Here is a 14,479-nt window from a genome sequence, read left to right as displayed (position 1 = left end):
CTATGCTCTTAAATGCAGCACATAAAAAATATACTGCTCAAAAAAAAATCAAAGGAACACTTTTTAATCAGAGTTTAGCATCAAGCCAGTTAAACTTCTGGGATATTAATCTGTTCAGCTAAGTAGCAGAAGGAGTTGTTAATCAGTTTCAGCTGCTTTGGTGTAACCGGTGAACTAGAGGGGCAACAATGCGACAACCCCAAAACAGGAATGCTTTTACAGGCAACATTTTTATCTCTCCTCTTCTTTTCTGACAGTTTTTTCACTAGTTTTGCATTTGGCTAGTGTCAAGTGTCTCTGCTGGTAGCATGAGGTGATACCTGAGATTGAACAGGCAGGCCAACGCCTCCAGGATAAAACATCAATACATACCATTGCCAAAGGGTTAGCTGTGTCTCCCAGCACAGTCTCAAGAGCGTGGAGGAGATTCCAGGAGACAGTTACTGTAGGAGTGCAGGACAGGGCTGCAGAAGGTCCTAAGTAGCATTTTTTTAGTTGAGGCAAATAAATTTCATTCAAATGGACTAATCTGCTGCATTACTTTTCCACTTTGATTTTCAGTGTGTCTTCGAATTCAGTCCTCTGTGGACTTTTTTTATTTCCATCAAACAACGTGGTTTGTCTCATACCTAACGCATTACCCAAACCATATGAGTGTAAATATCAGGTATGATTGATTGAGTTTGTTCTTGACAATAATATGACATCTGATGATATCTGAATCTCACTGCACTAAAAGGTTTTATTGGGAGAAAATAAATCACAAGAAGACCTTGTGATACAGTTATAAGTGGTCATTTAGTAATATGATGCAGTCACAGCAGCTTTGGTTTTAAATGGCCACCTTGAGTATGCAGGTGAATTACTACTAATTCACTAAATCTCCACCATGTTTATGTGAAAACATAAACATGCAGTTTGGTGGTTACATTTTTTTTACATTTACATTTAGTCATTTATCAGACGCTTTTATCCAAAGTGACTTACAAGTGAGGAACAAGGCAAGCAAACAAAATCTAAGTCAAGGAGAAACCACAGTAAAGCAAATTGGTCACATTCCTTTATTAAAACACTTAACATGTTGAGAAAATGTCATTTACCGTAAGCAGCTTTCCTGCTTACCAAACCAAATGCCACATTTGCCTCCCTTCCTAGAATCATGCTACATTCATGTTCCAGCTAAACTGACCCAAAGCCTATTTTGTGCTTGTGAAGTGTGAACAAAAAATAACAGACCAGTAAAAACACAAAGCAGAGCACATATATTCTGTCGCCAAGCTTGTTCTGGACAGAGTATGATAGTATGATAAACAGCTAGATAAGAGCATTGGGTGGAGTTTAATCATCGCTGTACTGTGAGCTGCCTCATCAGAGTTAAGCTTGTGCCTTTCGTGTTCTTCAAGCTTCTTGTTTTTGTCATCTCATCATCTAAGTGCAAATGCTCTGATGTTGTGATCTAGAGAACAATTTTAAGGCTTCTGTTCAAGTTCAATATTCTACCGGAGGTTTCCTTCAATAAGTTTTGAAGGAAACAACCAAACTTCATTATTATCATTATTATTCTCCTAATTTTCTTAAATGCATGCCATTCACACTTCTGCAGTATTAATAATTACACAATCCTACAGACAAAACATTTCATTAGCAATTATAAACAGTCCAAAGGTCCTAAGGTCGTCATATTCCATTCGGCGGCAATGAGTGCTTCATCCCAGCTTCTTCAGGAGGTCGACAGCTTCTTTATGAACCTGCAGAGGAAGAGGAAAACTGCTCACGCTTCATATTCCTACAGATTCAGAATGCAGTAAAATAAACATGTACCTCTTTGTCTTCCAGTGTATGAGCGGGGTACTCCTTTGCTTTGGTTAACCAGAGCAGAGCCTTCTCCCTGTCTCTCATGGCCATGTAGGTCTTCCCAAGCATCAGCAGATTTTTGCTGTAGAAGTTTGGATCAACTGAGAAAAAAAGAAAACAGAGGCATGGGTTTGAGTTATATACATGTAAAATCTGTTAAAGAATCAAAAGAGCAGATTTATCCGTATCTGCCACAGAGGCTTCATTAGTATGCAGAGTTTCACCTTCTTCAGCTTTTAGAAAGAATTCCAAAGCCTGAAAGAGAAAAACACACAACACGACTTCATCACATCAGCCAAAACCAAAGACGAGTGACAAATACGTGCTGAGACAGAAGAGTTCTCACCTCCTCGTATGTGGACACAGGCGGTGATGAGAAAATGACGGCCGCCACCTTGCGTTGATACCAGGGAAGCTCAGCAAAAGCAAAGCACCTGAGGAAGAGATGACATGAGAATGTCCATGATGAAAGAAGCCGAGATTTCTTGGAACAAACAGAATTGGGTACTATCCATTCTGCTCATTTAAACCTTCTCTATTTTTGCTCTCTCCAGATACAGGAAACTGAGTCACAGAGGATGTTTCAGTGATGCTCCGCAGGGCCAGCAACACATGCACATATCACATGCAGGCAGCACAGAGTGAAAACAGGCCAGTAATAATGACTGAGCTGTAGTGCTGAGCCCCCTTCGTCTGAGATCACGTTAAATGAACACAGCTCATGTTCAGTCTTTTTCTCAGGTTTTGAGATGATGTAGCTAAGTAAACTAACTTAAGTTTGTTTGTGTGAGTGTGTGTGAGAGAAACTGAGAGAATCAGTAAAGCAGAGAATATTTACAGAAAAGCTAACAGGTTTAATCCATGTAGAAGTAGAAAAGATAAGACTCCATCATGGAGACAGACAGTGAGTCCTCTGGAGACCGACAAAGCAGCAGGTCTGGCACCACTGTGCTATGTGCTGCGTGTTATTACCCCCAGTTTGTCCCCATTGTTCCTCCCTGAGTTTCTCTTCAGCTGCTTCAGGGCCACATGCCTTTTTTGTTTCTTTTTCCAACTTGTCACGGCTGACTGTGGTTTCTAGATGACAACTCTGGTGCTTATTTTTTTCGAATGAGTGGGGCAGTTCTCCTCGTTTTCCAGCATGCTCCGCAGGGCCAGGCAGGGAGACACCCTCACTCAAAGAAACCCTTCTTATACATTCCCAAAATGACTTCAGATGTGTTGCACAATGTGTGCTCATATACAGTGGCAAGACAAAGTATGTGAACCTTCATTTGCCTAGATAGTAACACAACCTTCCTTTCAGCATATCACCACCAAAAAGTAAAAGCTGCATCATTTGACCCCAACACATACTGTTTGGGAGTCTTCACCCTCCTCACTGGCTTAACTTTCAGGTGCTCCTGGAGCAGCTTATTAACGGTTTGGTTGGATTAAAAAAAACAAAACTCACCAGTAGCCCAAAATGTGTAAGGACGTGGCGTCTTTTGGATTAAGCTCGATGGCTCTCTGGGAAGAGCAAAACGTTTCACTTCAGAATATAATTACCTGTGATACAATGTTAATATTACATTAGGTCAAAGCTCCTCTCACCTCTAGATGTCCCCTGATGATGTAGGAATTTCCAATTTTCACCTTGACTCCCTTGTAATCCCCGACGTCGCTGAGACACACAGCATACCACTGTTAGGAGAAGAAGAATGCTGAGTTTGGTCAAATTGGCCCCCAGATGTCTTTTTTCTTCTTAAAGATAGTGTATGTGTTGTAGTCTTTATTTTACGCTGGTCTCCACAGGCTCTCCTGATAAAACATCCATTTAATATTACTAACATATTAACATTACTTACTTTGTGGGCTGCAAAACACTTGTCATTTTTCTCCAGAGCCTTCTTTGCATATTCAAAGGCGTCAAACACCAGCTGCTTCTTCCGGTCGGCCTCCATGTTGGGCAGGAGGGCCAGGTCACGAGACGCCCGGGCCAGCCTCCACAGAAACTCGGCATCATTACTGGATAAACACAAGTTTATTCAAATCTACAGTAGGTGACTATGGCTATTCTACTATAGATGTGCCATGATTTCAATGATTCAATTCAAATCGAGTCCACGTGGACCTCTGCAGACTGGGGAAGTAGAAAGCATGGGTTGGCCTTCACCTGTCCTTATGCTGCAGCAGCAGCTGGTAGAGTTTCTCGGTCTCGGCACAGCTGTACAGGTAGTCCGCCTGCTCCAAAACCTCCTCTGCACAGCAGGCAAAAAACAACAGCAGCAAATTCAGAAAACAGCCTTTTTTTATTGGTAACAGGCATCAACAGGTTCTGTACCAAGCTGACTTTTCCAAAAGCCATCACGCCATAAGCACAACAGAAGTGACCATGTGTAACGGAGATCTAGAAAGAACAGCGTTAGAAGGACTGTCTCTTATTACTGTTAATGATCAGATCTTGATGAACAGACTGATCTGACTGATCACTACCAGCTCAAATGATAAACAATTAACTGGCTCATTGATCAACAGTTCAAAGAATGACCACGTTCTGGTAACTGGTATATCATTTAAATCATTTGTAAGTTCAAATACCAAAAACCTCTGGTCTGTTTGTGCTTTTCTTTCATTAACACAGTATCTGAGTATGTTCATCAGGCTTTTATAGAAAATGATTCCTATTTTTAACAGCTTTTTTTCATCCAAGTTGGGATTCAGTGGGTTTCATGTCAGCATAAAATACATACAGCATCTACTCCACTGGAAACTGTTCGGTTTTTGTGTGCTTTTAAATACTGTTAATGCTGGAGCACATCTTCTACAATGTAACAGACAAAAGAACTGAAAGCTGCTCCACCAAGTCTCAGAACAATGAGGGGGCCTGGAGCAGAACACCTAAGGGTTCTGACAGGTTCACACTGAGCGAGGAGGGGCGACGCTGTTCAGGGCTTCGTAAGCAAGGAGAAAGCTGATCGTGAAACTAGCTACTACTAACTACTAGGTAAGAGATCGAACAACAAGTGTACTGTGGCCGATTTTGTTCTTTCTCAGTAAGAATATAACGTTCAAGCCCTCAAATGATACATAATACCAGAAAGTGGAATGAAATTTGAAGTATTCTGTTACACCTGCACATAAAAATAAAAGTGCAATAACTCACTAATAACCTCTGTGCCGTCTGAGGACAGGGGGCCGAGTGATTTCATGTTTAGAGTCAGAGGTTTTAGATAAACTTAAACCACAGTCCAGTTAAACTATATACGTCATCATCTAAACTGTTACACCTGGATGTGAGATTACCTGTTGTGCTGTGTGAACAGATTAATAAGTGAACCCAGCAGAGAGCAGAAAGACCTGTAATCAATTCCTACTTTTCCACTGAGTCACTGTTCATTGATGGCATAGCTGATTAGGTATTCCTTTGGTATTCTGAACCCAAAAAACAAACAAACTACCTTTTCCTAAAGCGTGGACCAAAGCTGAACTCTGCACCCTGTGATAAGCCTCATAACCCAGACAGGACAAGGCAGGAACCCCCAGGAGGACTGCAGCCCTTCCACTCTGTGCACAAGAAAAGGAAGTGGCATCAAGACACATAAGGAATATGTGTGTAAGCAAATGCTACAGAGTGACAAGTGATTCCTGGCTGCTGGCTGTTTTTTTCCAATGATCAGTCTGAGATGACCCAGAGTAACCTGAGCTACCAGAGGGGCGGTGTGGAGGCGCCAGGTCACTGCACTCCCCCAGGTTCATCGTAGAGTGGGATTCTGGCTATTATTGACGAGTTATTGAGCATTTAATCAGTTCAATGTAAAGTAAAATTGAGTTTAATAGTAACTTAGAAGACTTCCTTCACATCAGCACCGCAGTTCATACATCCTGACGAAAAGCAATATGCTGCAATATGGCTCTGACAATACTTGCACATAGCTAATGCCACTGTTCTTTGAAAGCTCAAAAGTAGGAGATTAGTTCGAGCAGTGATCACTAAGACTAAGATGTGTCGTTCCTCACCGTCAGAGCAGCGGCAGTCCTTCTTAAAGCTGTCCAGTACTGCCGGTGCGTCCCTCTGATCGCGGCCCCCTTTTCACCAGCTGCTGACACTAAAACCCTGCTCGCACACCGCGTTAACACTCTTGCAGCCATGGTGTCTAACGAGGAACCGCTCAAGGATCAGAAATTTCCACGGTTTCGCAAACTTAAGGGTTGTCCGGTCCGCGAACGCAAACAGGGGACATTCAAAAGCACAACCTGAATACGTTGCAAAAATACGTCAGTGTTCATGTAATACTGACATCCGCAGCCATTCGTTTGCTTTTATTTGTAATTTGCACCACTCAGAAATTTGACCACATTCAGTTTACAGACGTTTTATTTTTACCACTTTTCTTTAAGTGGTAAAATAAACAAATAAATACAAAACACGTCTGTAAAAGAAATTCATTTAGTAGCAATCTTTAACAACTCAAGAGTCTCTTAGAAGCACCAATGATTTCCGAATTCTCAGAAACTCATTGGGAACAAACATGTGGTCAACTGCCGATAAAAAACATGTTTTGTTTTGTTTTGTTTTTATTGACCTCTTTTGACAATAGATGAAAATCTCCGTTCTACCATACGTAACACTTTTAACATGTTAATTGACTACCATAGTAGCAGATTAAATGGCCAACGCTAAATTAATGTTGCAAGAATTCTTGAATGCATCGCGCAGAGGTGTGTCTCCTATGTATGCTGTCGATGAGAAACAACTAGCACTCGTGGGAGTTCCGTCGCAATTTTACAGTGATTATTGTGCTATGCAGCGTCACTACAAAGTTTTCTTATTTTAAGTTTTACACATACTCACCAGACACAAATAAACAGACATTCTATCATTATCGATAATCACATGTGAACGTAATCTAGGAGCAAACTGAGAACTGGGTAAAGTGAGCGGAAGAGCGTCGTCTCCACCCCCGGAGCTGCCCAGCTGTTCTTGTCAACTTAACGTTACTTTTCGTTTACGAGCAGAACGGACCAGAAATTGTACATTTACAACAACTATACAGGTAAATAAATCCTAGTAAAATTTGAACTCATATTAAAAGATGATATGTTTTCGAAGAGCTTGTTTCGGTTAATTACCGCTAAGCTAAATCTGACGTTAGCTCATGTGGCGGTTATAAATACACACTGTGTTTAACATATAACCTTAATTAACTAGCTATATTATTGTCATCATGATGTTTAACATTGTTCCTTATACTACATGCTCCTTGTTTAGACACTATGCCTATGCATTAATCAGTAAAGTTATGTATTTTTAGCAACTAAACCTAAAGGTAGCTGTATCATTTTGGCAAAATTGAAAACATAACTAACATTATTGTCACATCTACGTGAAAAGTACTGACTTGGCTTAGTTAAAATAGCAACACCACAGTGCAAAGAAAACTATCAGTAAAACTTTGTTTAAAGTAAAGTACAATATTTCCTACTGACGAGTTGTGAAGTCTGTCTAAAGTAACTAAAGCAGTGCAAAATGAAAATATTTAAGCTATATAATTACATTATAATGATTATATTTGTAAAGTACAGTACCTGTGTAGTTATATATTCTATGCATTTGTGGTTTATCTATTGTACATCTATATGATCACCTTTGGACAACAAGCTGCCATGGCCTCAGGCGGCCCCCCAGTCCCAAGGGCCACCCATTTGACTACCAAGGTGGAGCTGACCATCTCCTGTGAGAAGCTTATGGACATGGATGTCTTCTCTAAGTCTGACCCCCTGTGTGCTTTGTATATCAACACTTCAGGCTCCCAGTGGTATGAGGTCAGAAATAAACCAGTTTGAGTTATGTATTTAGATCTTTGTGTTTATCACAGTGTCACTACCTGTGTGAATTCTTCTAATGGTGGGTATTTTCTCTGTTTGGCTAATTTAGCTTGAGCAGTTTGACACAATCTTATATAATGTATGTGTTTTCTTTGTGAGTCAGTTTGGGCGCACAGAGATGATCCTGAACAGCTTGAACCCGAAGTTTGCTAAGAAGTTTGTTATCGACTACTATTTCGAGATTGTGCAGAGACTCAAGTTTTGCGTGTACGATATTGACAATAACACCTACGACCTGAGTGATGATGACTTTTTAGGGGAACTTGAATGCACCCTGGGCCAGGTGAGCTTTGCTTTATACAGGTTTAAAAGAAAACTTGTTCCTCTGCCTTGTTATTGTTCCATGGCAATGTTTTGTTTCCAGATTGTTTCTAATAGGCAGATGACTCGACCTTTGTTACTAAAGGACAAGAGGCCTGCAGGCCATGGGACCATCACAGTGAGTCCAGTTTCTTCTAAAGCTTCTCATTCTTATAGAGGTAATATGCTATGCCCTAGCAATGACATCACCGCCATTACACCAACATGACGGAATGTATCTTCAGAATAAATAGCCACGATCCTAGTTAGGATAGGATACTTTGTGCTAGCTGTATAAGTCAATTTATACACTTGGATTTATTAAGACATTTAAGAGTTTTGATTCATTTTTAATAGATCAGTGCTGAAGAAATAACAGACACCAGAGTGGCAGACTTCGAAGTGTTAGCTTGCAGGCTGGACAAAAAGGTACAGAAGGTCTTTTTAGGTCATGACATCTTGGTTCTTTATTATTTGAACTGTATTTTGGCATTATGTAAACAATTAATTTCATGGTTGGTGGGATGGTTGTTCAGTATTTGTGGTGGTCCGACCCTTTCCTGGAATTCTACAAGCAAACAGAAACTGGTTGGCAGCTGGCTCACAGGACAGAGGTACACATATTTACCAACAGGTCCATTCTCTTGTATAGAATAATTATGGACTAAGCTCATTAAAACCTGTTTATCTAGGTTGTAAAAAATAACCTGAACCCAATATGGAGACCCTTCCGCATCCCATTGCGCTCTCTTTGCGGAGGAAATGTGGAGATACCTATAAAGGTACTTTTTTTTATTTTTTTGTATGTTTCAGTAAAATGCAGCCTGTTAAGCTAACCTGTTTGAAACTTAAACTGCCCCCAGAAGAATCCTCTGAACTGTGAAAACAGTACATTTATGACCCCCCCCCCCCTATTTTGGAATGAGCTTGTTGGTTAACTGCACTGCTCTAACATACTAATAATTCATCTTGCAATTGCATTTTCTCTTCATTTTACAATGCTTCCAATCTTAAAACAAGTGAGTGCTTGCAACCCGACTGGAAAATGATGTGTGTGTATGCACCATTCATGACGTCACCACATAGAAGGTGTGGATTTTACTTTAGTTTTTTTTACTCAATTGACTTGTCAAATGTACTGCATTTTAAATATATAACTTTATTTCTGCATGTGAAATGTGACATTTGTGACCTTATCTTGAACCACCTGCACATCTATGATGGGATGAAGCTACCTGGCTGATCCCAGATAGTGAATACTGTATGTTTATGTTATGTGTATATCACATCCATGACCAGAGAAAGTTGCCCTCACAACATGTGGGGATTTGACAAAGCTAATACAGTATTTCTCAGCACAATGAATACATACAGTATTATAATAGTATTTATTAATATAAATAAATATATACAGTACTTTTCGGTTTATGAACTCTTTAGAATTTTCTGTATTTTTGTATAAATATCACTGTGCTAAAGTGCTGACTGTAATCACACAAGTATCTGAACTTCATGGGTAATCCAGTTCATTAGAAGGTAAAATTTGAGTCAATGTTTCAGTAAATGGGATGCGGTCACGTGAGTCTGGAAGGTCCTGTTGTATTTAAGAAAGAGAAACCTGGGTATGCACTGTCAAAGTCTAATGCTGACAGTACAACATTGTAGAAGAAGCAGGCAGTTTTTCGCAGTAAGCCAACCAATATCCCTGACATGAAGCTCTTCACTAAGGAGAAATGCAAAGAACCAAAATCCCCCCAGCCAATCTTACTGAAGGCACAGGTTCACATATTTTTGTGATTTAGGACTATATCATTGTCCACGTTAAATAAATTGATACTTGTTAGTGTGTCATTTGGTAAACTGTGTTTCTTTCATCTAGTTTTAGCTCATATTTATGCAGCGATAAAGAAAATTCTAAAGGGTTGACAAACTTTCAACCACCACTGTATGTTAAGATAAGGTTATTAATGACTTAAAAAAACAGAATCACATCAGCCCTAAGGTATTTATCCTGCCTTGATATGCAGTCAAATGTCTTTTATCCTATGCATGTATTTTATTTTCACCCCAGCAGGTAAATCTCTCTGTTTTTCCTTAGGTTGATTGTTATGATCATCATGTCAGTGGCTCCCATGACCTTATTGGGAGCTTTAAAGCCACACTAGCAGAGATGCAAGTGGGAACACACATTTCTCCGGTGAGACTGTGTGTGTGTGCTACCAATAAAGTAAACTAAGTGAGATTTTAGTTGCATTAAATGTGACCCATGTTCTCACTTGCAGGCTGAATTTGAGTGCATTAACCCCAAAAAACAAAACAAGAAGGACTATAAAAACTCCGGGGTCATCTGCATCAAGCGCTGTCAGGTAATGATGTGAAATGTTTGACTCTTACCTTACCTGGATCTCTCTGTCATTCACTCTATTTTTACTGCATACTACTCCTTTAAAGATAATAAAGAAATACTTTAAGTCTTGCTGTTGTTTATTACATTCTTATTTATTGTGTGTCGTTATTCTTTTTAGGTCCACAAGGAGTACACCTTCCTGGATTATATCATGGGGGGCTGTCAAATTCACTTCACTGTGGGTTTGGACACATAAAACACGTTATTACTATAATACATTTACTTCTGGGCATATTTTATTTCATATACATACTGCCACACTGCCAGTAGTGTTATAGGGAAAAATGAATTGGATTTTATGTTTTTTTTTTTAAAGGACTTAAAATCAGCATGCCTTGGTATATGCTGGTAAATACTGTAGTTCTCATGTGCATGTCATCACTGAGCTGTTCCCCATATCTTGACCCATATTTTCTCACTGGTCCAGATTGCCATTGACTTCACAGGCTCTAATGGGGATCCCATTTCACCCCAGTCACTCCACTACATCAGCCCCGAAGGCTACAATGAATACCTGGCAGCCATCTGGGCAGTGGGTAATGTCATCCAGGACTACAACAGGTAAACTTCCACTATGCTTAAACCTACTTTATCTTGCCACCTTAAAAGTTTCTTTCATAAGAGGTAGAGGAGGGTGGGAATGTCCCAGTACATCAAGTTAATCCACTAACCTTAGTGGTAACTTATTTCTGCTGAAGACAACAACCACAGATGCATCTCATGTCAGTGCGTTCTTTGTCTGTGAGAGCTGAATGATGTGCTGTGTGTGTTTTTTTTGTTTGTTTTTTTTTTTTTTTCTTCTCCCTATGTAGTAGCAAAATGTTCCCTGTCTTTGGTTTTGGAGCCCAGGTTCCTCCCACCTGGCAGGTATGAAACATGATTTTTTTGCTCTTGGATTTTGTTAGACTTTACATGAGACATTTAAGAACCTGATCAGATCACACACTAATCATAGATGTTGTGTGACTTGTGTTTATAAAATAGCTTATTATTGGCGTCCTTGTGACTTGAGCTGTTCAGGTTTCTGACAAGAAAACAATTCAGATAAGGTGAAAAATTTGACAAGATTTTTATGACATCCATTTATCTATTCCTGACGTATGCTTCCAGGTTTCCCATGAGTTCCCAATCAATTTCAATCCAGCAAATCCATTCTGTGAAGGTTGGTTTAAGCCTGTTCTAAAACTGTGTTCAGCTGTTATGAAGCAGTTATTAAGTAATGGTGCATTTTGCTGCCTCATACCCATATGTATTTGTGACTTTCAGGCATAGAGGGTGTGGTGCATGCATACCGTCAGTGTCTACCCCAGTTGAAACTCTGGGGTCCCACCAACTTCTCTCCAGTCATCAACCATGTCGCATGCTTCGCCAGACAAGCGATCCAGCAGAATATGGCTTCAGTAAATAGCATCTTTTTCTCAAAGTGTTAAAATATTCTGAAGTCAGTGTGGCCTATTGGACAACTTACTGATATTTTATTTATATATTTTGTGTACGTACTTAAACAAACTGGTGATAAGAATATTCTGCTTTCTGCTGATATCTGTTTTCACTGCCTGTCTGCAGCATTACTTTGTGCTGCTCATCATCACTGATGGCGTGATCACAGACATGGATCAGACACGCACCGCGATAGTGGCGGCCTCTCGTCTGCCCATGTCTATTATCATAGTGGGTGTGGGTGGGGCTGACTTCAGCGCAATGGAGTTCCTTGACAGCGACGACAGGTTGCTGCATTCGCCCACTGGTGACCTTGCGTCTAGAGACATCGTCCAGTTTGTGCCCTTCAGAAATTTCCAAGTAAGTGGTAGCTTGTGGTTTATTACTGTGGAATTTTTTCTAAATATATCAGAGAATATCTCATAACCCTTTATCACTTTATATAACAGGTGTTTACTGATTTTGAGTAGATGAGTATAAAAGTAAATACCTTTCCATTCACCCCAACTGGTCGATGCAGACGGCCGCCCACCCAAGTTCAGTTAAATAAACCCAGAGCCTGGTTCTGCTGAAGGTTTCTTCCTCTAAAGGGAGTTTTTCTTCTCCACTGTTGCCTAATGCTGCTCGAATGGGATTGTTGGGTTTTCTATCTAATACTTTTTACAATTATACTCTTTAAGGTCTTGAACCTTACACTGTAAAGTGCTTTAAAATGACTCCTCTTGTGATTTGGTGCTATATAAGTTGAATTGAATTGAATTTTATTTCATTTTTCAGTTTTTACCTTGTCTTGTTCCTCCATGCTTAGTCCTCCTCAAACTCTGCCCCCTCTCTCTCTCTCTACCCTCTCTTTGTCTTGAGCAACACGAGCTGTCATTGCACATACACATACCGACCTACTGTAGATGAAAGTCTTCCTAACACGACTTCCAATCAGTATTGAGAGCTAAGTGCATTCCTCATCTAACCAATATCCACTGCACCACACCAGAGCAGTAGTTGGCTTTGAACTTGATGACACTGTTGCATTCAGCGTGAGTATTATAATTATTGTTTATGTCTGAGCATTACAAAATTATGGAGGAACCTCAACAGATGGTTCCAAAAAGGCTACATCAAATTACTACCACACTGATCTGTCTTCTTGTCATAATAATTTCACCACATCCTGGAAAACTACAGCACTTAAAAAGATGAAAAAGTCACATCTTTAACTGCAAATTAAATTAGACACTTACCTGAAACTCTTTACTCACCTCTGTTTTGCTTTTTAGTAAGTGGTAAAACTCATTGCTGGATGATTAATCTGCAGATACTTGCTCTTGCAGTCCAGCAGAGGGTACTACTGTCCGAAAAATGTCATTCAGTTTGTTCAGTAGTGCAGATGACTATGAAGTGCTGAAGGATACAAAAACCTCCAACTCCATACGTTCAGACAACCCTTATACCAACCCGCTTCTTAAATAAATGGGGGGATTGTAAAGCTCTTGGTAAACTAGCTCTTACACTTGTGACATTGTCATTGCAGGGAAACAGCGTGGCCCTCGCTCAGAGTGTCCTGGCCGAACTACCTGACCAAGTAGCCTCCTTCTTCAGCTCTTACAAGCTTAAACCCCCTAATTTCTCCAGTGTTGCTGAGCCTCCCTACAAAGATGGGCTGAGTTAACCCACAAACCTCAAATTCAATACTTGTGCATCCCGCACCCTCTTTATGAAATGATGCAAATCAATGCCAAATATCAGTGTTACTTAAAATATTATTTAACTGAACTGAAGTTAATAAAGGAAGGATTCCTGTGACCAAAAGACACCACAAATTATAGTGCATGTTATCACCAGTAAAAGCCATCACACTATATTATGTGCATTAAAATGTATCGTATGAATTTGTTGAATGTATATATTTCTTTGTTTTTCAAATGTTTTTCTTGTAATACTTTTTCTCTGCTTTTACTTTAAGTCATAATAACAATGCTGTAAACGTACAGTACTTTTTAGAAACATATTTTGTGTTGTAATCATCAACAGAGACATGCAATGTTCTGGAAAAAGGTTTCAGTCTGGTGTTGGCTGGTTATGTCAGTACCATCAAACGGAAATAAGGCTTGTTTTGTTTTCTTCTGACAATGTGTATGTGTAATTTGATTGTACACTACTGAGAAAAGGATTCTTTAACTGCATCAGTGCAATTTATTTTTTAATGCACCAATGCTGTCAAACCTGTTAAAATGTAATCCAGGATCAATAAAGTATCTAGAGCTTTCGCATCTCTACAAACTCATCTAATCATACATGAATTTTTCCGTTTTAATACGTTTAAATTCTTTGCAGCATTTCAGTCAATGCATGTGCAGCTCTGTGAGAAACCACATGCAACACATTGCTTCCTCTGGTGCTGTAGTTATTCTCTGATGAGACAAGTTATGTCGTAAGTAGTAGACGCAAATCTCAGGATGAGATGATTTTAATACTACTGTCTGTTCTGTTAGTATTTAAGTCCATGTTCAAGAGTCTGACTGAGAAAAAGAGGGTTTGTCAGTATCCACATATTTGATTCCATTGTCGCTTTTGTGTGTTTGCGCCCGTTTTACACACGCCCGTTAATATTTC

The 14,479-nt window shown here is 39.7% G+C and overlaps 2 protein-coding genes across 2 annotated transcripts; one reads left to right on the top strand and one right to left on the bottom strand.

The window, feature by feature from the left end:
- Window positions 1-1,043: 1,043 nt before the first annotated feature.
- On the bottom strand, window positions 1,044-6,075 carry rmdn1 (regulator of microtubule dynamics 1). The gene is made up of 10 exons (XM_026363667.1): window positions 5,854-6,075; window positions 5,295-5,400; window positions 4,010-4,094; window positions 3,702-3,861; window positions 3,448-3,537; window positions 3,308-3,363; window positions 2,201-2,288; window positions 2,079-2,109; window positions 1,822-1,955; window positions 1,044-1,748 (listed from the first exon to the last, which is right to left on the bottom strand). The coding sequence occupies exons 1-10, from the start codon at window positions 5,983-5,985 to the stop codon at window positions 1,707-1,709; spliced, it is 924 nt and encodes a 307-aa protein (XP_026219452.1). The 5' UTR covers window positions 5,986-6,075; the 3' UTR covers window positions 1,044-1,706.
- A 506-nt stretch (window positions 6,076-6,581) lies between these two features.
- Window positions 6,582-14,150, top strand: LOC113163757 (copine-3-like). Its single transcript, XM_026362680.2, has 16 exons — window positions 6,582-6,890; window positions 7,496-7,659; window positions 7,826-8,005; window positions 8,087-8,161; window positions 8,380-8,451; window positions 8,559-8,636; window positions 8,715-8,804; window positions 10,121-10,219; window positions 10,305-10,388; window positions 10,548-10,607; window positions 10,857-10,990; window positions 11,242-11,296; window positions 11,540-11,591; window positions 11,696-11,829; window positions 11,996-12,229; window positions 13,398-14,150. Exons 2-16 carry the CDS (start codon window positions 7,501-7,503, stop codon window positions 13,533-13,535), a joined length of 1,644 nt encoding a protein of 547 aa, XP_026218465.1. The 5' UTR covers window positions 6,582-6,890; window positions 7,496-7,500; the 3' UTR covers window positions 13,536-14,150.
- Window positions 14,151-14,479: the final 329 nt, after the last annotated feature.

Source organism: Anabas testudineus, chromosome 2 (assembly GCF_900324465.2).
Source record: "Anabas testudineus chromosome 2, fAnaTes1.2, whole genome shotgun sequence".
NCBI classification, from domain to species: Eukaryota; Metazoa; Chordata; class Actinopteri; order Anabantiformes; family Anabantidae; genus Anabas; species Anabas testudineus.
This window is presented reverse-complemented; position numbering and strand designations above follow the sequence as displayed.

Excerpts from the sequence above, each read along its gene's own strand:
- LOC113163757 (XM_026362680.2), top strand. The coding sequence starts at position 7,501 with ATGGCCTCAGGCGGCCCCCCAGTCCCAAGGGCCACCCATTTGACTACC. Across the intron at positions 8,452-8,558 it reads CTTGCAGGCTGGACAAAAAG|TATTTGTGGTGGTCCGACCC; the intron begins GTACAGAAGGTC and ends ATGGTTGTTCAG. Across the intron at positions 12,230-13,397 it reads TGCCCTTCAGAAATTTCCAA|GGAAACAGCGTGGCCCTCGC; the intron begins GTAAGTGGTAGC and ends TTGTCATTGCAG.
- rmdn1 (XM_026363667.1), bottom strand. The coding sequence starts at position 5,985 with ATGGCTGCAAGAGTGTTAACGCGGTGTGCGAGCAGGGTTTTAGTGTCA. Across the intron at positions 3,364-3,447 it reads TCATCAGGGGACATCTAGAG|AGAGCCATCGAGCTTAATCC; the intron begins GTGAGAGGAGCT and ends TGCTCTTCCCAG. Across the intron at positions 2,110-2,200 it reads CTGTGTCCACATACGAGGAG|GCTTTGGAATTCTTTCTAAA; the intron begins GTGAGAACTCTT and ends TTTCTCTTTCAG.